Source organism: Ascaphus truei, unplaced genomic scaffold, assembly GCF_040206685.1.
Source record: "Ascaphus truei isolate aAscTru1 unplaced genomic scaffold, aAscTru1.hap1 HAP1_SCAFFOLD_1856, whole genome shotgun sequence".
Lineage (NCBI taxonomy): Eukaryota > Metazoa > Chordata > Amphibia > Anura > Ascaphidae > Ascaphus > Ascaphus truei.
The window spans coordinates 12168-34778 of NW_027454759.1; the positions used below are offsets into that span (position 1 = coordinate 12168).

At 55.9% G+C, this 22611-nt stretch overlaps 1 protein-coding gene across 1 annotated transcript in view; it reads right to left on the reverse strand.

Annotated features, from left to right (window-relative positions):
• The window catches only part of LOC142477007 (atrial natriuretic peptide receptor 1-like), a 55721-nt gene that overhangs the window by 11670 nt on the left and 21440 nt on the right, over nt 1–22611 (reverse strand). The window contains exons 2-8 of the mRNA XM_075582064.1: nt 22220–22419; nt 18695–18808; nt 9055–9190; nt 7450–7541; nt 7219–7354; nt 5673–5757; nt 4659–4779 (exon numbers count right to left, since the gene is read on the reverse strand). Coding sequence (XP_075438179.1) covers nt 4659–4779; nt 5673–5757; nt 7219–7354; nt 7450–7541; nt 9055–9190; nt 18695–18808; nt 22220–22393 — 858 coding nt within the window. The 5' untranslated portion in view covers nt 22394–22419. The remainder of the gene's footprint in view (nt 1–4658; nt 4780–5672; nt 5758–7218; nt 7355–7449; nt 7542–9054; nt 9191–18694; nt 18809–22219; nt 22420–22611) is intronic.

A 22611-nucleotide genomic window follows, 5' to 3' on the forward strand; every position in this document is an offset into this window, starting at 1 on the left:
ACATGAGGAGAGAGTCTTGCGCACACCAAGACACCCGGACACCACTGACCTGAAGAAGGGCCACCAGCTTTAAGGTACCGCGTGAGACTTTGGGGTGGTAGGCTGGTAAGAGGCTTTTCCTCTCAGTCTTGCAGATAGGGACTTGGGAGTGAGTTAGCCCTTACACAGGGATAGGTGTGTGTTGCTTTGTTTATTTTGTTTTTGGGACAGGCTCAATAAAGCCATGTTTGAATTTCCCCAAAACTATCTGTGTGCAACGTCTCTGTGTGCAACGTCTCTGTGTGCAACGTCTCTGTGTGCAACGTCTGTACCTGCCTCTTACAGTCTCATATTATGTTATCCCGTGAATTACTGCTGTGACGTGCTATGTACGTGTATTATTGCTGTGACGTGCTATGTACGTGTATTACTGCTGTGACACGCTATGTACGTGTATTACTGCCGTGACGTTCTATGTACGTGTATTACTGCCGTGACGCGCTGTGTACGTGTATTATTGCCGTGACGCGTTATGTACGTGTATTACTGCTGTGACGTGCTATGTACGTGTATTACTGCCGTGACGCGCTATGTACGTGTATTACTGCCGTGACGCGCTATGTACATATATTACTGCCGTGACGCGCTATGTACGTGTATTACTGCCGGGACGCGCTATGTACGTGTATTACTGCCGTGACGCGCTATGTACGTGTATTACTGCCGGGACGCGCTGTGTACGTGTATTACTGCCGTGACCCGCTATGTACGTGTATTACTGCCGTGACCCGCTATGTACGTGTATTACTGCCGTGACGCGCTATGTACGTGTATTACTGCTGTGACGCGCTATGTACATGTATTACTGCCGCGACGCGCTATGTACGTGTATTACTGCCACGACGCGCTATGTACGTGTATTACTGCCGTGACGTGCTATGTACGTGTATTACTGCCGGGACGCGCTATGTACGTGTATTACTGCCGCGACGCGCTATGTACGTGTATTACTGCCGTGACGCGCTATGTACGTGTATTACTGCCGTGACGCGCTATGTACATATATTACTGCCGTGACGCGCTATGTACGTGTATTACTGCCGGGACGCGCTATGTACGTGTATTACTGCCGGGACGCGCTATGTACGTGTATTACTGCCGGGACGCGCTATGTACGTGTATTACTGCCGTGACGCACTATGTACGTGTATTACTGCCGCGACGCGCTATGTACGTGTATTACTGCAGTGACGCGCTATGTACGTGTATTACTGCCGTGACGCACTATGTACGTGTATTACTGCCGTGACGCGCTATGTACGTGTATTACTGCCGGGACGCGCTATGTACGTGTATTACTGCCGTGACGCGCTATGTACGTGTATTACTGCCGGGACGCGCTGTGTACGTGTATTACTGCCGTGACCCGCTATGTACGTGTATTACTGCCGTGACCCGCTATGTACGTGTATTACTGCCGTGACGCGCTATGTACATGTATTACTGCCGTGACGCGCTATGTACATGTATTACTGCCGCGACGCGCTATGTACGTGTATTACTGCCACGACGCGCTATGTACGTGTATTACTGCCGTGACGCGCTATGTACGTGTATTACTGCCGCGACGCGCTATGTACGTGTATTACTGCCGCGACGCACTATGTACGTGTATTACTGCCGCGACGCACTATGTACGTGTATTACTGCCGCGACGCGCTATGTACGTGTATTACTGCCGCGACGCACTATGTACGTGTATTACTGCCGGGACGCACTGTGTACGTGTATTACTGCCGTGACCCGCTATGTACGTGTATTACTGCCGTGACGCGCTATGTACGTGTATTACTGCCGTGACGCGCTATGTACATGTATTACTGCCGCGACGCGCTATGTACGTGTATTACTGCCGTGACGCGCTATGTACGTGTATTACTGCCGCGACGCGCTATGTACATGTATTACTGCCGCGACGCACTATGTACGTGTATGTGTCAGGGCCGCCGACAGCTTTTCCAGGGCCCAGGACTAGAGTTTACACCAGCAAGCACCCTCCTCTCTTTCACTCCCCCGCTCTCTCACACACACACACACACACACACTTCCGCCCTCTCTCCCCATGTATTTCTCTCCCCCTCTCACTCTTCCTCCCCTCACGTGACGCGTCTGTCGCTCTCCAAGACAAAATCACTTGTCTCCACAGCTTCAGGTCGCCATGTCGCTACGCAGCGCTGCCACGGTCACGCCCACTATGCCCGCCGTCACTATATGCACAGCCTTACACCGACATTCACTATAAACACTAATTACGCGGCCGTAGCTCCGGTACCCTAAGTCCGATGCCTAGGAGTCATCTTCAATTCCTCCCTCTCCTTCATCCCACACACCCCACCTCGCCAAATAACACCGCTTCCACCTCTGCAATGTTCCCAGAATCCTCCCTTTTTCCCCACAGAGACCACCAAAATCCTAACCCCTCCCTCTCAACATATCCCACCTTGGATACAATTATATCCCCCCTGGCACGGTTCCCTCTCTGCTCTCTATCCCCCTCACCCCCCCCCCCCACCCCCCGGGCCCGTTCTAAATGCTGCTGCCAGACTCCTTTATCTCACACACCGCTCCTCCTCTATACAAATCCCTAACCCAGGCTACCGGTCTCACGCAGAACCAAATGAAGGATCAGCAGGGAGAGATGGAGCACTACTGGAAAAAATTGCTGGAGAGTGTGTTCCCAATAAAAATAAGGTTTATTGGATCAGAGCATGATAACACGAACGAGCCCTCGCCTTGAGAAAGAGCGGAAGCTCGAAACGCGTTGGTGGGGGCCCTAGGGCTCGTTCGTGTTATCATGCTCTGATCCAATAAACCTTATTTTTATTGGGAACACACTCTCCAGCAATTTTTTCCAGTAGTGCTCCATCTCTCCCTGCTGAACCTGTTGACAATTCTGGAGAACCGGCAGCACACACCAGTGACGTAAGAGACCCACTGAAGACCCATCTGCAAAACAGTGAGTGATTTGCTCCTTTACACACCACAGGAATCCTTTTCAATGTAAAAGACCGGACACAAGCAAGTGTGAGTATTCATCATTCAAAAGGTGTTACTCTTCCGGTGTATTGATATTATGGATGTGGTGTCTTAGATCATAGATGGTCCATTAAAGTGTGGGATACTTCTAGGAATGGAATGATTTTTTATTATGCCTTAAATAACCAATACTTGGTTAGGTCTATGTTAGAGCACCATACAGCTTTGTTTGCAAATGAAGGATCACCCGTGTCCTCACATACCCAGCTCATCACAATACGGCCCCCACCTACCTCTCAGAACTCCTCTCCAAATACCACCCACACACCCACACACCCACACACAATCTCTTCCCTCTGCCCACCTCCAAGACTTCTCCCAGGCAGCGTCACACGTATGTAATTCCCGACCCCGCTACATCGCTTTCCCCCACCTCTCACTCATTTAAACCTGACCTGAGGTCTTCAACCTCCTTCCTCCAGCCTCTCCCATAATTCCGATCCCCTGTTATACAGCTATGAGATTCCCATCTCAGTAACTCCTACCTCCGGCCTCTCCCATAATCCCGCTCCCGTTATACAGCTATGAGATTCCCCACTCAGTAACACCAACCTCCTACATCCGGCCTCTCCCATAATCCGATCCCCTGTTATACAGCTATGAGATTCCCATCTCAGTAACTCCTACCTCCGGCCTCTCCCATAATCCGATCCCCTGTTATACAGCTATGAGATTCCCCACTCAGAAACACCAACCTCCGGCCTCTCCCATAATCCCGATCCCCTGTTATACAGCTATGAGCTTCCCCACTCAGAAACACTAACCTCCTACCTCAGGCTTCTCCCATAATCCCGCTCCCCTGTTATACAGCTATGAGATTCCCCACTCAGAAACACACCAACCTCCTACCTCTCCCATAATCCCGCTCCCCTGTTATACAGCTATGAGATTCCCCACTCAGTAACACCAACCTCCTACCCCCGGCCTCTCCCATAATCCCGATCCCCTGTTATACAGCTATGAGCTTCCCCACTCAGTAACACACCAACCTCCTACCTCCGGCCTCTCCCATAATCCCGATCCCCTGTTATACAGCTGTGAGATTCCCCACTCAGTAACACACCAACCTCCTACCTCCGGCCTCTCCCATAATCCCGATCCCCCGTTATACAGCTGTGAGTTTCCCACTCAGTAACACCAACCTCCTACCTCTCCCATAATACCGCTCCCCTGTTATACAGCTATGAGATTCCCCACTCAGTAACACCAACCTCCTACCTCCGGCCTCTCCCATAATCCCGATCCCCTGTTATACAGCTGTGAGATTCCCCACTCAGTAACACTCCTACCTCTCCCATAATCCCGATCCTCTGTTATACAGCTATGATCTTCCCACTCAGAAACACACCTACCTTCTACCTTCTCCTGTACCTCATGTTTCCACGCTCCCTTCCTTATAGAGTGTAAGCTCCTGGGCACAGAGTCTGCTAACTTACTGTACCCGTGTACCTTAAGGTTGATATTTTATTGTGACCGTCCTCTGACCCCATTGTATGGCTGAATACGTTGTCCCGTTATGAATACGTGGATCGCAATAATAACTCATGCTGAGGTTTTGGAGCAAGTGGTTCTGGTGCCGTTACCAAGGACAGGGTGAGTTTGCTGCCAGCCCTGCGTAAAGTCTTCTCCATATTGCTGGTCTGGATGTCCTCCCAGCGGATTCGCCACAGCTCTGCCGCCAGCTCCTTCTCCAGACTTAACTTCCTGCGGGGGGAGAGCTTGGCTGAGACCATTCCCACCCAGTGAGAGAGACATTAAACTCTGCAGAACCTCAAAAGCCCTTCCTGGCTCCGGCAATGACAAGTGGGTATATAACACTAGCCTACCAGTTTCCACCTTATCTTATTATCCCACTTCCTCTCAACACGCTCAGCAACCAGACATCGCTGTATATAATATTCTCTGCCCGCTGTGTTTCTGCCATACCCGAGGAAGGACCCAGAGAGCTTCCAACGCTTGTAACAGATCAACAATGTGTCGGTCCAATTAAAGGTTTCATACCCCCTACTCCCTCCTGTGTTATTTTACCTCCTAGTTTAGAGACACTCCGGGGAAAGCTTATTAAAGCACAATAGCTGAATGACTGATATTACACAGTATAGTTACTGGTCATTAATGAAGGTCCCTACATACCATCCTCATCACAGCGAAGGCTGCTACCTCTGTTCTGTCACCACTACCTGTACATAACCCTACAGTAAAAGCTTGTGTCACAACGGTGGAGGTTATTGGGCTCTGCTGGTCCCTGAAGGCTTCATCCATAATCCTTGTTCTCTTCCCTACTTGGTTTTGACAGCTGCAGTTTAACTGCAAACCCAGCCAATTACATCCTCAGCCTGCAGCTCTCATGGAAACAAGGTGAGAAGGTTTGCAAGAGCCTAACAAGGTCTCCCATGATTCACAAACACAAACTCTCCCTCCCCCATCCACCAGTATCCTGAGAATCCCCCTTTTCAATTAGCAGCTCCATGGCTGAGCCACAGGCGGAGGAAACAAGGAGACAGGGCGATACAAATAGGCAGGGAGAGCTACAACATGCCGCATGTCTGCACTCCTGGAAGGGCTGGCTGCAGAGCTTACCTGTATATAAAGCTTACCTGTATATAAAGATGAAGGATATGGTTATCGCCAGTAGGATGAAGCACACCACAATGGACATTACTTCCAGAATGGAGAAGCTGGCTGCAAAAAAAAACAGCACATGAAGAAAATGATGAAGAGGACACCAAGCACGTGTGGGACACAGGCAGCAGCACAACCTCACACTCACACACTCACACAGCTGGACACCTATACAATCCCAATGCAAACCCAACAAAGAGAACCCAGGACACAACTCCAGCAATGTGCGTCTCATACACAATGCAGACAACACAATGCAAACCCAGTGAGGGATGCCAGGAATACCAGAATAATCTCAACACACCCAAAGCCGCACCAGATCGCACAAGAACAAGCCACACAACTGCAACGCAAAATCATAACAATGAGCACAAACAACAATGCAGTCGAGAGAAATCCAGCACAAACCCATCACACACACACACAACACATCCAGACCCGCAGAAATCCCAACAAGATCCCAGGACATATCCAAGTTACAAAGCCAACATACACAATATCTAACACAACCTCAGTGGCGGCTCTGAGTCTTGTGGGGCCCTAGACTGTAAAATGACAGGCGCTCTCACCTTCAACGTCTCGCTGCTTTTTTGTAGTAATAATAATAATATGTTGAAGATTTATTTTAATTCTTTTTATTAGTTGATGCAGCACAATACCAGGTATTGTGAGCTACACCTGTCACATGACAAGGAAGAACAGTTTTGTTCATTGTTTGCCTTCCTCTGGATCAATAAGGAAGTATAGATATAGGATAAAGTATCTGTTGTCTACATTTAGCGCAGGTTGAACTTGATGGACGTACGTCTTTTTTCAACCACATCTACTATGTAACTATGTAACTGTAACTGTGTAACTATGTAACTGTGTAACTATGTAAGGGGTACAGTGTACACATGTGGCCATGTCCATGTGCCCGCAGTTTGCCAGGAAAGCAGCACCGAGACAAACTGTGTTAGGACGGAAAGCTGGCAATTGCATACTATAAATCAGTCGTGGTCATCCGTGGCTTCATCTCTCCAGAGCCACGACAGAGGAATTTTCTTTGCTACGCCTCTGGGGACAGTTAGTTATTCTCCATCAATAACTTTGCACTTGGAAATTAGAACATTTGATGTAGCTTAATTGATGCAAAATCATTTTCTTTATATACACATGTGAGCCTCTTCTTCACTCTGTGCTACACTGAGTTATATCCCCGATACTGTGTGTAACTCCTGTGCTGGCTGACAGAGCGCCGTGCGAGTCTCCCCCCTTTGTGTCTGGTGTTTCTACCTCCTCTGTCATGTCCTTCAATATCTGCCGGTCTCCAGTTTGACCTCACGGTGCCCTTGGTCGCCACCTCTGTTGCCCAACGCCACTTCCACTTCTAGCCACAATGAGGCAAGACTTCCCACCACCACCACAACGCATGGCAGACCCAACACTCAGTGTACACAAACTGCATACACAACCAACCCACCCCATTCAGATGCAACGACAACCCCCAAATTCCAACACACAACAGCACACACCAAGCACCTTTTAAGCACTCTGGGTTTTCCTTGTTAAAGCCGCAGGGTGGGGCATCCCTGGGGATCCGGTTTCCCGGCCACTGAATCTCCCGGCCGGGCACTGGGATGATGCTCCGCATTGTCCCGTTGTAATTGGACACAATCTGTGTGTTAGGGGTGGGGAGAAGATCCAAACGTAAATGACCAGGAGATCCCCTCTACCACCAGTCGTGGTGTCGGGCTTCCCCCACCCTCTCACCTGGAACACCCCGTGCTGTTCCGACATGTCCCACAGGGAATAGTCATTCTCGCGGTCACCGTTCTCATCAATCTTCATGAACCCCGAGACCCCTGGGACAGAAACACTGCACGTTACTCTCATGCAGCTGCCACTGCTTACGCCAATGCTGACAGAAAGTAGTGGTACCGTGCACAGCTCTTTCCAGATGTACTCAAGGGAGTACTGCTTCACCAAAGGGGTAGTTGTACCATGGAGTAGCCCCCAACAGAGATGGCAGAGGCAAATACCATAAGGGAAATCAAACCGGCACAGGTCTGCAACCCTGCCCTTCCCCGTTATCTCTTAGCATACAGTGCTTCCACTGGAACCAGGGAGTCTGGGAAATGACATGCAAATGAGCACACGGTGTGTCACCTTGCATGTCATTACCCAGAATCCGCTGCTGCAGTGCGGGATTTGAATTTTTTGATTTGCTCCTCTTTATGCCAACTTTGTCCCGTGTCCAGTGATCTGGTGGCACAGTGAGGGTGTCAGCTCTGTGGGTAAGTCACTTTACCTCCCTAGATTGTATGGTCTACAGGGCAGCAATTGTTCCCATTACGCTGCAGTGGTACACAGTGATGTGTACATTAGTAGCACTACAGAATAGTGCTTCGCTATTACTATAATACTACTAGTGGTAACCCAACTCCTATAGTATACAGAATGACATTGCTGGGTTCCAGTTGTCCAGAGCAGATATTCAGGCCCCAGAAGTGCGTATATCTGAATATTTAGTCTCTCAGGGCGGCTGTCACAGACCAGTCCTCCCAGCTGTGGCATTTCAACAGCTCTAATTAACACTCTGCCCTAACGGGGTCCTCTGTCACAGGCGGGGGGGGGGGGGGGAGGATCAGGGGGGGGGAGCGTGTGTGACCCCCATCATGTGAGCTACAGCAGAAAAAGTCTCACAGTTCCCTGTTCATCAAACGTCTGAGAGAGACAGAGAGGTGAGAGAGTGATGGGGGGGGGGGGGGGGGCGGGAGAGGGAGGGAGAGATGGAGTGGTGAGAGAGTGATGGGGGAGGGAGGGGGGGAGAGGGAGAGAGAGATGGAGAGGTGAGAAATGGGCAGAGGAGAGAGAGAGTGATGGGGGAGAGAGAGAGAGATGGGGAGAGAGAGAGAGATGGGGAGAGAGAGAGAGGGAGAGAGAGATGGGGAGAGAGAAAGAGAAGGAGAGATGAGGAGGTGAGAAATGGGCATAGGAGAGAGAGAAGGAGAAGGAGAGAGAGGGGGAGGGAGAGAGATGGGGAGAGAGAACGAAAAACAAAGAAGTTCGGAGAAAGATGGCCCCTCTATTCCCAGCCGAGATCTGCAAGACTCTCACTGCTCACTGCACCTTATGTCATTGGATCCAGCAGTTAGTGCCTTTAGTTAGTGTCTTTATGCACCCAAATTCCCTGACCTACTACCAAGGACAGCGCAGACAGGGTGAGGGCTCCCTCCCAAAGTTAGAACGTTAAGAGGTTGCTTCAAGTATATTCAGGTTCCCCAAAACTAGACACGTATAAAAGCGATGCTGAGCAACAATGCCGCGGTAACACTGGGAGGTCTCAGGGGCTGCTCTCTGAAGTGGGAGCCGTACCATAAAACGTTCTGTTCCACATCTGCTTGGTGACGGCGGTGGCGTTTTTCATGCTGTAGCCCTGGGCACGGATTTCACTAACAGCGTTCGCGTAAAGCAGGACAGCGTCGTGGAACGAAGCAGCAACACAATTCATCTGTGAACAGAGGTCTGCTTACACTCAGGAGGTAACCTAGTAATGTAGTGTACACACACACGTACACACTCAGGAGGTAACCTAGTAATGTAGTGTACACACACACACGTACACACTCAGGAGGTAACCTAGTAATGTAGTGTACACACACACACGTACACACTCAGGAGGTAACCTAGTAATGTAGTGTACACACACACACGTACACACTCAGGAGGTAACCTAGTAATGTAGTGTACACACACACACGTACACACTCAGGAGGTAACCTAGTAATGTAGTGTACACACACACGTACACACGTACACACTCAGGAGGTAACCTAGTAATGTAGTGTACACACACACACGTACACACTCAGGAGGTAACCTAGTAATGTAGTGTACACACACACACGTACACACTCAGGAGGTAACCTAGTAATGTAGTGTACACACACACACGTACACACTCAGGAGGTAACCTAGTAATGTAGTGTACACACACACGTACACACGTACACACTCAGGAGGTAACCTAGTAATGTAGTGTACACACACACGTACACACGTACACACTCAGGAGGTAACCTAGTAATGTAGTGTACACACACACACGTACACACGTACACACTCAGAAGGTAACCTAGTAATGTAGTGTACACACACACACGTACACACTCAGAAGGTAACCTAGTAATGTAGTGTACACACACACGTACACACGTACACACGTACACACTCAGAAGGTAACCTAGTAATGTAGTGTACACACACACACACGTACACACTCAGGAGGTAACCTAGTAATGTAGTGTACACACACACACGTACACACGTACACACTCAGAAGGTAACCTAGTAATGTAGTGTACACACACACACGTACACACTCAGGAGGTAACCTAGTAATGTAGTGTACACACACACACACACACACACACACACACACGTACACACTCAGAAGGTAACCTAGTAATGTAGTGTACACACACACACACGTACACACTCAGGAGGTAACCTAGTAATGTAGTGTACACACACACACGTACACACGTACACACTCAGAAGGTAACCTAGTAATGTAGTGTACACACACTCTCAGGAGGTAACCTAGTAATGTAGTGTACGCACACACACTCTCAGGAGGTAACCTAGTAATGTAGTGTACGCACACACACTCTCAGAAGGTATCCTAGTATTGTAGTGTACACACACACACACACACACACACTCAGCAGGTAACCTAGTAATGTAGTGTACACACACACACACACACACACACACACACACTCTCAGGAGGTAACCTAGTAATGTAGTGCACACACACAAACACACACACACACACACACACACACACACACAGGTACACTCTCAGGAGGTAACCTAGTAGTGTAGTGTACACACACACACGTACACGTACACGTACACACACATGTACACACACACAGTAGGTAACCTCGTAATGTAGTCAGAGATAGCAAGGCTCGGTGAGCAAGAGCACGCAAACTGACACATAATAATAATAATAGCATGTTCTTGTATAGCGCTGCTAGTTTTACGTAGCGCTTTACAGAGACATTTTGCAGGCACAGGTCCCTGCCCCACAGAGCTGACAATCTATGCTGTTGGTGCCTGAGGCACAGGGTAATAAAGTGACTTGCCCAAGGTCACAAGGAGACAACACCGGGAATTGAACCAGGCTCCCCTGCTACAAACTCTCAGTGCCAGTCAGTATATTTACTCACTGAGCATCACTTCTACATACACAAACACAAAACAGGCACATACACTCGTACACACACAAACTGACACTTACACACATGCACACATGCAAACCAACAGATACACACACAAACTGACATGTACACACCAATAAACTCTTGCACGCTCCCTGCACACACGCCTCCCTGCACACAAGCCTCCCTGCACACACGCCTCCCTGCACACACACGCCTCCCTGCACACACACGCCTCCCTGCACACACACGCCTCCCTGCACACACACGCCTCCCCCCTGCACACACACGCCTCCCTGCACACACACACGCCTCTGCGTGAGCACACACGCCTCCCTGCACACACACGCCTCTGCGTGAGCACACACACGCCTCCCTGCACACACACACGCCTCTGCCCATGTGAGCACGATTACCGACTGGTACGCACAGCTGCGGCCAGGAGTGCGCACACTGCACATGGGAACACACGTACACACAGCCGCGGGCAGGAGAGTACACACTGCACACGGGAACACACGTACACACAGCCGCGGGCAGGAGTGCGCACACTGCACACGGGAACACACGTACACACAGCCGCGGGCAGGAGAGCGCACACTGCACACGGGAACACACGTACGTGCAGCGGCGGGCAGGAGAACGCACACTGCACACGGGAACACACGTACACACAGCCGCGGGCAGGAGAGCGCACACTGCACACGGGAACACACGTACACACAGCCGCGGGCAGGAGAACGCACACTGCACACGGGAACACACGTACACACAGCCGCGGGCAGGAGAGCGCACACTGCACATGGGAACACACGTACACACAGCCACGGGCAGGAGAGCGCACACTGCACACGGGAACACACGTACACACAGCCGCGGGCAGGAGAGCGCACACTGCACACGGGAACACACGTACGTGCAGCGGCGGGCAGGAGAGCGCACACTGCACACGGGAACACACGTACACACAGCCGCGGGCAGGAGAACGCACACTGCACACGGGAACACACGTACACACAGCCGCGGGCAGGAGAGCGCACACTGCACACGGGAACACACGTACGCACAGCCGCGGGCAGGAGAGCGCACACTGCACACGGGAACACACGTACGCACAGCCGCGGGCAGGAGAGCGCACACTGCACACGGGAACACACGTACACACAGCCGCGGGCAGGAGAGCGCACACTGCACACGGGAACACACGTACGCACAGCCGCGGGCAGGAGTGCGCACACTGCACACGGGAACACACGTACACACAGCCGCGGGCAGGAGAACGCACACTGCACACGGGAACACACGTACACACAGCCGCGGGCAGGAGAGCGCACACTGCACACGGGAACACACGTACACACAGCCGCAGGCAGGAGAGCGCACACTGCACACGGGAACACACGTACACACAGCCGCGGGCAGGAGAGCGCACACTGCACACGGGAACACACGTACACACAGCGGCGGGCAGGAGTGCGCACACTGCACACGGGAACACAGGAACACACAGCCGCAGGCAGGAGAGCGCACACTGCACACGGGAACACACGTACGCACAGCCGCGGGCAGGAGTGAGCACACACACGCCTCCCTGCACACACACACGCCTCTGCCCATGTGAGCACGATTACCGACTGGTACGCACAGCTGCGGCCAGGAGTGCGCACACTGCACATGGGAACACACGTACACACAGCCGCGGGCAGGAGAGTACACACTGCACACGGGAACACACGTACACACAGCCGCGGGCAGGAGTGCGCACACTGCACACGGGAACACACGTACACACAGCCGCGGGCAGGAGAGCGCACACTGCACACGGGAACACACGTACGTGCAGCGGCGGGCAGGAGAACGCACACTGCACACGGGAACACACGTACACACAGCCGCGGGCAGGAGAGCGCACACTGCACACGGGAACACACGTACACACAGCCGCGGGCAGGAGAACGCACACTGCACACGGGAACACACGTACACACAGCCGCGGGCAGGAGAGCGCACACTGCACATGGGAACACACGTACACACAGCCACGGGCAGGAGAGCGCACACTGCACACGGGAACACACGTACACACAGCCGCGGGCAGGAGAGCGCACACTGCACACGGGAACACACGTACGTGCAGCGGCGGGCAGGAGAGCGCACACTGCACACGGGAACACACGTACACACAGCCGCGGGCAGGAGAACGCACACTGCACACGGGAACACACGTACACACAGCCGCGGGCAGGAGAGCGCACACTGCACACGGGAACACACGTACGCACAGCCGCGGGCAGGAGAGCGCACACTGCACACGGGAACACACGTACGCACAGCCGCGGGCAGGAGAGCGCACACTGCACACGGGAACACACGTACACACAGCCGCGGGCAGGAGAGCGCACACTGCACACGGGAACACACGTACGCACAGCCGCGGGCAGGAGTGCGCACACTGCACACGGGAACACACGTACACACAGCCGCGGGCAGGAGAACGCACACTGCACACGGGAACACACGTACACACAGCCGCGGGCAGGAGAGCGCACACTGCACACGGGAACACACGTACACACAGCCGCAGGCAGGAGAGCGCACACTGCACACGGGAACACACGTACACACAGCCGCGGGCAGGAGAGCGCACACTGCACACAGGGACACACGTACGCACAGCCGCGGGCAGGAGAGCGCACACTGCACACGGGAACACACGTACACACAGCCGCGGGCAGGAGAGCGCACACTGCACACGGGAACACACGTACGCACAGCGGCGGGCAGGAGTGCACACTGCACACGGGAACACACATACACACAGCCGCGGGCAGGAGAGCGCACACTGCACACGGGAACACACGTACGCACAGCCGCGGGCAGGAGTGCGCACACTGCACACGGGAACACACGTACGCACAGCCGCGGGCAGGAGAGCGCACACTGCACACGGGAACACACGTACACACAGCGGCGGGCAGGAGTGCGCACACTGCACACGGGAACACAGGAACACACAGCCGCAGGCAGGAGAGCGCACACTGCACACGGGAACACACGTACGCACAGCCGCGGGCAGGAGTGCGCACACTGCACACGGGAACACACGTACACACAGCCGCGGGCAGGAGAGCGCACACTGCACACGGGAACACACGTACACACAGCCGCAGGCAGGAGAGCGCACACTGCACACGGGAACACACGTACGCACAGCCGCGGGCAGGAGAGCGCACACTGCACACGGGAACACACGTACACACAGCCGCGGGCAGGAGTGCGCACACTGCACACGGGAACACACGTACGCACAGCCGCGGGCAGGAGAGCGCACACTGCACACGGGAACACAGGAACACACAGCCGCGGGCAGGAGAGCGCACACTGCACACGGGAACACACGTACACACAGCCGCGGGCAGGAGAGCGCACACTGCACACGGGAACACACGTACACACAGCCGCGGGCAGGAGAGCGCACACTGCACACGGGAACACACGTACACACAGCCGCGGGCAGGAGAGTGCACACTGCACACGGGAACACACGTACACACAGCCGCGGGCAGGAGAGCGCACACTGCACACAGGAACACACGTACACACAGCCGCGGACAGGAGAGCGCACACTGCACACGGGAACACACGTACACACAGCCGCGGGCAGGAGAGCGCACACTGCACACGGGAACACACGTACACACAGCCGCGGGCAGGAGAGTGCACACTGCACACAGGAACACACGTACACACAGCCGCGGGCAGGAGAGCGCACACTGCACACGGGAACACACGTACACACAGCCGCGGGCAGGAGAGCGCACACTGCACACAGGAACACACGTACACACAGCCGCGGGCAGGAGAGCGCACACTGCACACGGGAACACACGTACACACAGCCGCGGGCAGGAGAGCGCACACTGCACACGGGAACACACGTACGCACAGCCGCGGGCAGGAGAGCGCACACTGCACACGGGAACACACGTACACACAGCCGCGGGCAGGAGAGCGCACACTGCACACGGGAACACACGTACACACAGCGGGCAGGAGAGTGCACACTGCACACGGGAACACACGTACACACAGCCGCGGGCAGGAGAGCACACACTGCACACGGGAACACACGTACGCACAGCCGCGGGCAGGAGAGCGCACACTGCACACGGGAACACACGTACGCACAGCCGCGGGCAGGAGAGCGCACACTGCACACGGGAACACACGTACGCACAGCCGCGGGCAGGAGTGCGCACACTGCACACGGGAACACACGTACACACAGCGGGCAGGAGAGTGCACACTGCACACGGGAACACACGTACACACAGCCGCGGGCAGGAGAGCGCACACTGCACACGGGAACACACGTACACAGCCGCGGGCGGAGAGCGCACACTGCACACGGGAACACACGTACACACAGCGGGCAGGAGAGTGCACACTGCACACGGGAACACAGGAACACACAGCCGCGGGCAGGAGAGCGCACACTGCACACGGGAACACACGTACACACAGCCGCAAGCAGGAGAGCGCACACTGCACACGGGAACACACGTACGCACAGCCGCGGGCAGGAGAGCGCACACTGCACACGGGAACACACGTAAACACAGCCGCGGGCAGGAGAGCGCACACTGCACACGGGAACACACGTACACACAGCCGCGGGCAGGAGAGCGCACACTGCACACGGGAACACACGTACGCACAGCCGCGGGCAGGAGTGCGCACACTGCACACGGGAACACACGTACACACAGCCGCGGGCAGGAGAGCGCACACTGCACACGGGAACACACGTACACACAGCCGCGGGCAGGAGTGCGCACACTGCACACGGGAACACACGTACACACAGCGGGCAGGAGAGTGCACACTGCACACGGGAACACACGTACACACAGCGGCGGGCAGGAGTGCACACACTGCACACGGGAACACACGTACACACAGCCGCGGGCAGGAGTGCGCACACTGCACACGGGAACACACGTACACACAGCGGCGGGCAGGAGTGCACACACTGCACACGGGAACACACGTACACACAGCCGCAGGCAGGAGAGCGCACACTGCACACGGGAACACACGTACACACAGCGGCGGGCAGGAGTGCACACACTGCACACGGGAACACACATACACACAGCCGCGGGCAGGAGAGCGCACACTGCACACGGGAACACACGTGCACAGCCGCGGGCAGGAGAGCGCACACTGCACACGGGAACACACGTACACACAGCGGCGGGCAGGAGAGCGCACACTGCACACGGGAACACACGTACACACAGCCGTGGGCAGGAGAGCGCACACTGCACACGGGAACACACGTACACACAGCCGCGGGCAGGAGAGCGCACACTGCACACAGGGACACACGTACGCACAGCCGCGGGCAGGAGAGCGCACACTGCACACGGGAACACACGTACACACAGCCGCGGGCAGGAGAGCGCACACTGCACACGGGAACACACGTACACACAGCCGCGGGCAGGAGAGCGCACACTGCACACGGGAACACACGTACACACAGCCGCGGGCAGGAGAACGCACACTGCACACGGGAACACACGTACACACAGCCGCGGGCAGGAGAACGCACACTGCACATGGGAACACACGTACACACAGCCGCGGGCAGGAGTGCACACACTGCACACGGGAACACACGTACACACAGCCGCGGGCAGGAGAGCGCACACTGCACACGGGAACACACATACACACAGCCGCGGGCAGGAGAACGCACACTGCACACGGGAACACACGTACGCACAGCCGCGGGCAGGAGAGCGCACACTGCACACGGGAACACACATACACACAGCCGCGGGCAGGAGAGCGCACACTGCACACGGGAACACACGAAGACACAGCCGCGGGCAGGAGAGCGCACACTGCACACGGGAACACACCTACGCACAGCCGCGGGCAGGAGTGCGCACACTGCACACGGGAACACACGAACACACAGCCGCGGGCAGGAGAGCGCACACTGCACACAGGAACACACATACACACAGCCACGGGCAGGAGAGCGCACACTGCACACGGGAACACACGTACACACAGCCGCGGGCAGGAGAGCGCACACTGCACACGGGAACACACGTACACACAGCCGCGGGCAGGAGAGCGCACACTGCACACAGGAACACACGTACACACAGCCGCAGGCAGGAGAGCGCACACTGCACACGGGAACACACATACACACAGCCGCGGGCAGGAGTGCGCACACTGCACACGGGAACACACGTACACACAGCCGCGAGCAGGAGAGCGCACACTGCACACGGGAACACACGTACACACAGCCGCGGGCAGGAGAGCGCACACTGCACACGGGAACACACGTACGCGCAGCGGCGGGCAGGAGAGCGCACACTGCACACGGGAACACACGTACACACAGCCGCGGGCAGGAGAGCGCACACTGCACACGGGAACACACGTACACACAGCCGCGGGCAGGAGAGCGCACACTGCACACGGGAACACACGTACACACAGCCGCGGGCAGGAGAGCGCACACTGCACACGGGAACACACGTACACACAGCCGCGGGCAGGAGAGCGCACACTGCACACGGGAACACACGTACACACAGCCGCGGGCAGGAGAGCGCACACTGCACACGGGAACACACGTACACACAGCCGCGGGCAGGAGCGCACACTGCACACGGGAACACACATACACACAGCCGCGGGCAGGAGAGCGCACACTGCACACGGGAACACACGTACACACAGCCGCGGGCAGGAGAGCGCACACTGCACACGGGAACACACGTACACACAGCCGCGGGCAGGAGAGCGCACACTGCACACGGGAACACACGTACACACAGCCACGGGCAGGAGAGCGCACACTGCACACGGGAACACACGTACACACAGCCGCGGGCAGGAGAGCGCACACTGCACACAGGAACACACGTACGCACAGCCGCGGGCAGGAGAGCGCACACTGCACACGGGAACACACATACGCACAGCCGCGGGCAGGAGTGCGCACACTGCACACGGGAACACACGTACACACAGCCGCGGGCAGGAGAGCGCACACTGCACACGGGAACACACGTACACACAGCCGCGGGCAGGAGAGCGCACACTGCACACGGGAACACACGTACGCACAGCCGCGGGCAGGAGAGCGCACACTGCACACGGGAACACACATACACACGTATACACATATGTATGTGAGTGTGTGTCTGTGGGGGGGTGTTAATACTGGGATACACCCCCTAACATCCACACTCCCAAACTTTAGCGGGATCAGCGTTGCGACTGGACCTAACTCCACCCTGAGGCATACTCAGTCCCACTTTACCTTTTGTTTCAACTTTGCCCCTTATTCCCTGTAGAGTGTAAGCTCTCAGGATCAGCGCCTTAGTGCCTCCTTTATCCGTCTGCGCGTCTGTCCTTGTTTAGTTTGTCATTCTGCTTATGTCATTTATATCTCTATTCCCCCGCAGTACCGCGCTGCAGGACACATTTATATCACTCTGTTCCCCCGCGGTACCGCGCTGCAGGACACATTCATATCACTCTCGCTGCAGGACACATTCATATCACTCTGTTCCCCCGCGGTACCGCGCTGCAGGACACATTTATATCTCTGTTCCCCCGCGGTACCGCGCTGCAGGACACATTTGGAGTAATAACTGTGCGTGGGATGGGTCAGCGCTGGAATAGCAGAGCCCTCTCACCCTAGGTCCCCACTCACCCTAGGTCCCCACTCACCCTAGGTCCCCACTCACCAGGCTGTTACTTGTAGTGTAGTTGAAGCGCTCAGCAGCGTAACGCTTCAGATCCAGCAGGAAGTCTTTATATTCCACGTTGTCCGGCTCCCTGTACGTGATAATCATCACTGCCTGGCCACGAGAGAACCTCCATTAGCAGCCACATCAAGCGTGCAACTCTGCAGCCATACTCAGTACTGATTTATATAGCCGTGCATTTCTGAGCCCTCTTGCGAACGTGTTGCGGGGTCTGTAACCCACAGGGGCCGATGTAAGGTCCTAAATAGCTGCGGAGGGGACACTGGTCATCTATAACGCGCCCCCCCCCCCCCCCCCTCAGGCACAACATGATAACCCCCCTCCTACTGCGGGGGGGGGGGGGGGAGACCATGAGCCAGGGATGGCAGTGGAGCGCGGTGACAGTGATGAGCCGGGAGGGGCGTCACTTCGGCCGTCACGGTGACAAACACAGAGGGTGACATCCAGTTCCAGCAGAGTGTGTGAGGGTGTGTATCTGATGAAGTGCCTTTTTGCACAATGTCGCCAAAAGACTCAGTTTAAGGATTGGGGAGAATGCTCCGTGTGTTCCAGGATTACTTATTTCCTCTCTCTTCTCCCTCACCTTTCTTCTAGCGCCCTCCCTGCTTCTCACCCTCTCACCCTCTCCCTCTCACTTTTTGTATTCATCTCTTTCTCACCTTTTCCACCTCCCCCCACCCCATCCCTCTATCTCCTCCCTGTCCCCTCTCTCCCCCCACTTCCCCTCTCTTTCCCCCTCAACTCTCTCTCCCCTCTCTCTCTCTTTCCCTCTCTGCTCTCTCGCCCCTCACTCTTCCCTCCCCTCTCCCCCAGCTCTCTCTCCCCATTTTCTTTTTCCCCTTTCTCTCCCCTTTCCCCTCCGTCTTTCCCCAATATCTCTCCCACCCCTCTCCCCTCCCCTCTCCCCCAGCTCTCTCCCCATTTTCTTTTTCCCCTTTCTCTCCCCTTTCCCCTCCGTCTTTCCCCAATATCTCTCCCACCCCTCTCCCCTAGCTCTCACTCCCGCTCTTTCCCCCTTCTCTCTCTATATCCCCTCTGTCACTCTATCCCCTCTATCTCTCTCTCACCCTCCCCCCTCTCTCTCCCCCCTCTCCTATCTCTCCCCCCTCTCCTATCTCTCTCTCCCCCTATGCCCCATCCCTCTCTCTCCCATCTCTCCCCTTTCCCTCCTCCCCTCTCTGTTCCCACTCTCTATCTCCCCCTCTACCCTCTCTCTCCCCCCCTCTCCCTCACCCCCTTTCTCTCTCCTCGTAGTCACAGTAAGTGAGTAGTGAGTATCTTTCTCTCTGCCCTGGTTGGGTTTTTTTTTTGCGGGATGGGGATGGTGCAGGACGGGGAGGGTGCAGGACGGGAGGGTGCACGGTACGGGGAGATTGCATGGTGCAGGGCGGGGAGGGTGCAGGACGGGAGGGTGCACGGTACGGGGAGGGTGCAGGGTGCAGGGTGCAGGACGGAGAGGGTGCAGGACGGGAGGGTGCACGGTACGGGGAGGGTGCACAGTACGGGGAGGGTGCACGGTACAAGGAGGGTGCACGGTACAAGGAGGGTGCACGGTACAAGGAGGGTGCATGGTACGGGGAGGGTGCACGGTACGGAGAGGGTGCAGGACGGGAGGGTGCACTGTGCAGGACGGAGAGGGTGCAGGACGGGAGGGTGCACGGTACGGGGCGGGTGCACGGTACAGGGAGGGTGCATGGTACAAGGAGGGTGCACGGTACAATGAGGGTGCACGGTACAAGGAGGGTGCACGGTACGGGGAGGGTGCAGGGTACGGGGCGGGTGCACGGTACGGGAAGGGTGCACGGTGCGGGGAGGGTGCACGGTGCGGGGAGGGTGCACGGTGCGGGGAGGGTGCATGGTGCGGGGAGGGTGCACGGTGCGGGGAGGGTGCACGGTGCGGGGAGGGTGCACAGTGCAGGACGGACAGGGTGCAGGATGAAGGGTGCACGGTGCAGGACGGGGAGGGTGCACGGTGCAGGACGGGGAGAGTGCACGGTGCAGGACGGGGTGAGTGCACGGTGCAGGACGGGGAGGGTGCATGGTGCAGGACGGGGAGGGTGCACGGTGCAGGATGGAGAGGGTGCACGGTGCAGGACGGAGAGGGTACACGGTGCAGGATGGAGAGGGTGCACGGTGCAGGACGGAGAGGGTGCAGGACGGGTGGGTGCACGGTATGGGGAGGGTGCACAGTGCAGGATGGAGAGGGTGCAGGATGGGAGGTTGCATGGTGCAGGATGGAGAGGGTGCAGGAAGGAGAGGGTGCAGGACGGAGGGTGCACGGTACAGGGAGGGTGCACAGTGCAGGACGAAGAGGGTGCAGGATGGAGAAGGTGCAGGGTGCAGGATGGAGAGGGGGCAGGACGGAGAGGGTGCAGGACGGCAGGTTGCATGGTGCAGGACGGGGAGGGTGCTGGACGGGAGGGAGCACAGTACGGGAGGGTGCACAGTACGGCGAGGGTGCAGGACGCAGAGTGCACGTGCAGGACAGAGAGGGGGCGCGGTGCAGGAAGGGAAGGGTGCAGGACGGGGAGGGTGCACAATACGGGAGGGTGCACGGTGCTGGACGGTGAGGGTGCCGGAAGGAGAGTGCACAGTGCAGGATGGAGAGGGTGCCGAACGGAGAGTGCAGCGTGCAGGACGGAGAGGGTGCACGGTGCAGGACAGGAAGGGTGCGGGACGGGAGGCTGCACACACTCTGCCCTCACACACAGGAACACACTGCATCTGTACATGCGTTTCCTCTCCTTTATATGATCTGTCAAAACAGATGAGTTATACAAAACGGAGCTGGGGTGTGTTCCAGGGACCCTGACCGGCGGACAGGGAAAGACTGGCAGACAGGGGCACAGACAGGGAAAGACTGGCAGAGAGACAGACTGGCAGAGAGACAGAGAGACAGATAGGGACAGACTGGCAGAGAGACAGGGACAGACTGGCAGAGAGACAGACAGACTGGCAGAGAGACAGACAGACTGGCAGAGAGACAGACAGACTGGCAGAGAGACAGATGAACTGGCAGAGAGACAGACAGACTGGCAGAGAGACAGACTGGCAGAGAAACAGACAGGGACAGACTGGCAGAGAGACAGACAGGGACAGACTGGCTGGTAGAGAGACAGACAGATAGGGACAGACTGGCAGAGGCAGACAGGGACAGACTGGCAGTGAGAGAGACAGACAGGGACAGACTGGCACAGAGAGAGAGAGACAGGGACAGATTGGCAGTGAGAAGCACAGACAGCCAGGGCCACCGACATTGACAGACTGGCAGAGGGACAGACAGACTGGCAGAGAGACTGATAGGGACAGACAGAGATAGGCAACTGGGCAGAAATACAGACAGGCGGTTTGTTTCTGTGGAGCAGAATGTATATGGTACCCAGGACACTTGTCCAATGAAATGACACATGTCTAATCCACTTCAAAGGCATGCTTCCCTTTCCCGTATGTATATAAGCACAGACTGAGGTTTTCTATTATAAGGAGACATCTGTTGTTTGTTACCTTAAATGCCTCCCTTGCGAAGGCATCGTCGGCGTCCCCCCTCTTCCATGGCCGTTGGGGCTCGGGGAAGCTGGAGCCCTGCAGGCTGTCACCGTACACATCGATGTAGAAGAAGACGTAGTCCCCAGTGCTGAGCCCTTGACGCCAGACTTGTATCATGAACTGGCGGAACATGTCCGGGTAGCAGCAGATGTAAATGACTGGGGGGGAGGGAGGTGGAGAGAGGAGGTCAACACAGCAAGGTCCACATCCACTGATCCAACCAAGGAGAGACAACTCCACAGCCACTGACCCAAGAAGAGACACTGCTCCCCATTCACTGGCTCAACAGGAGAAGAGACACCACTCTCTCACCCACCAACTCAACAGGAGAAGAGACACCACTCCCTCAC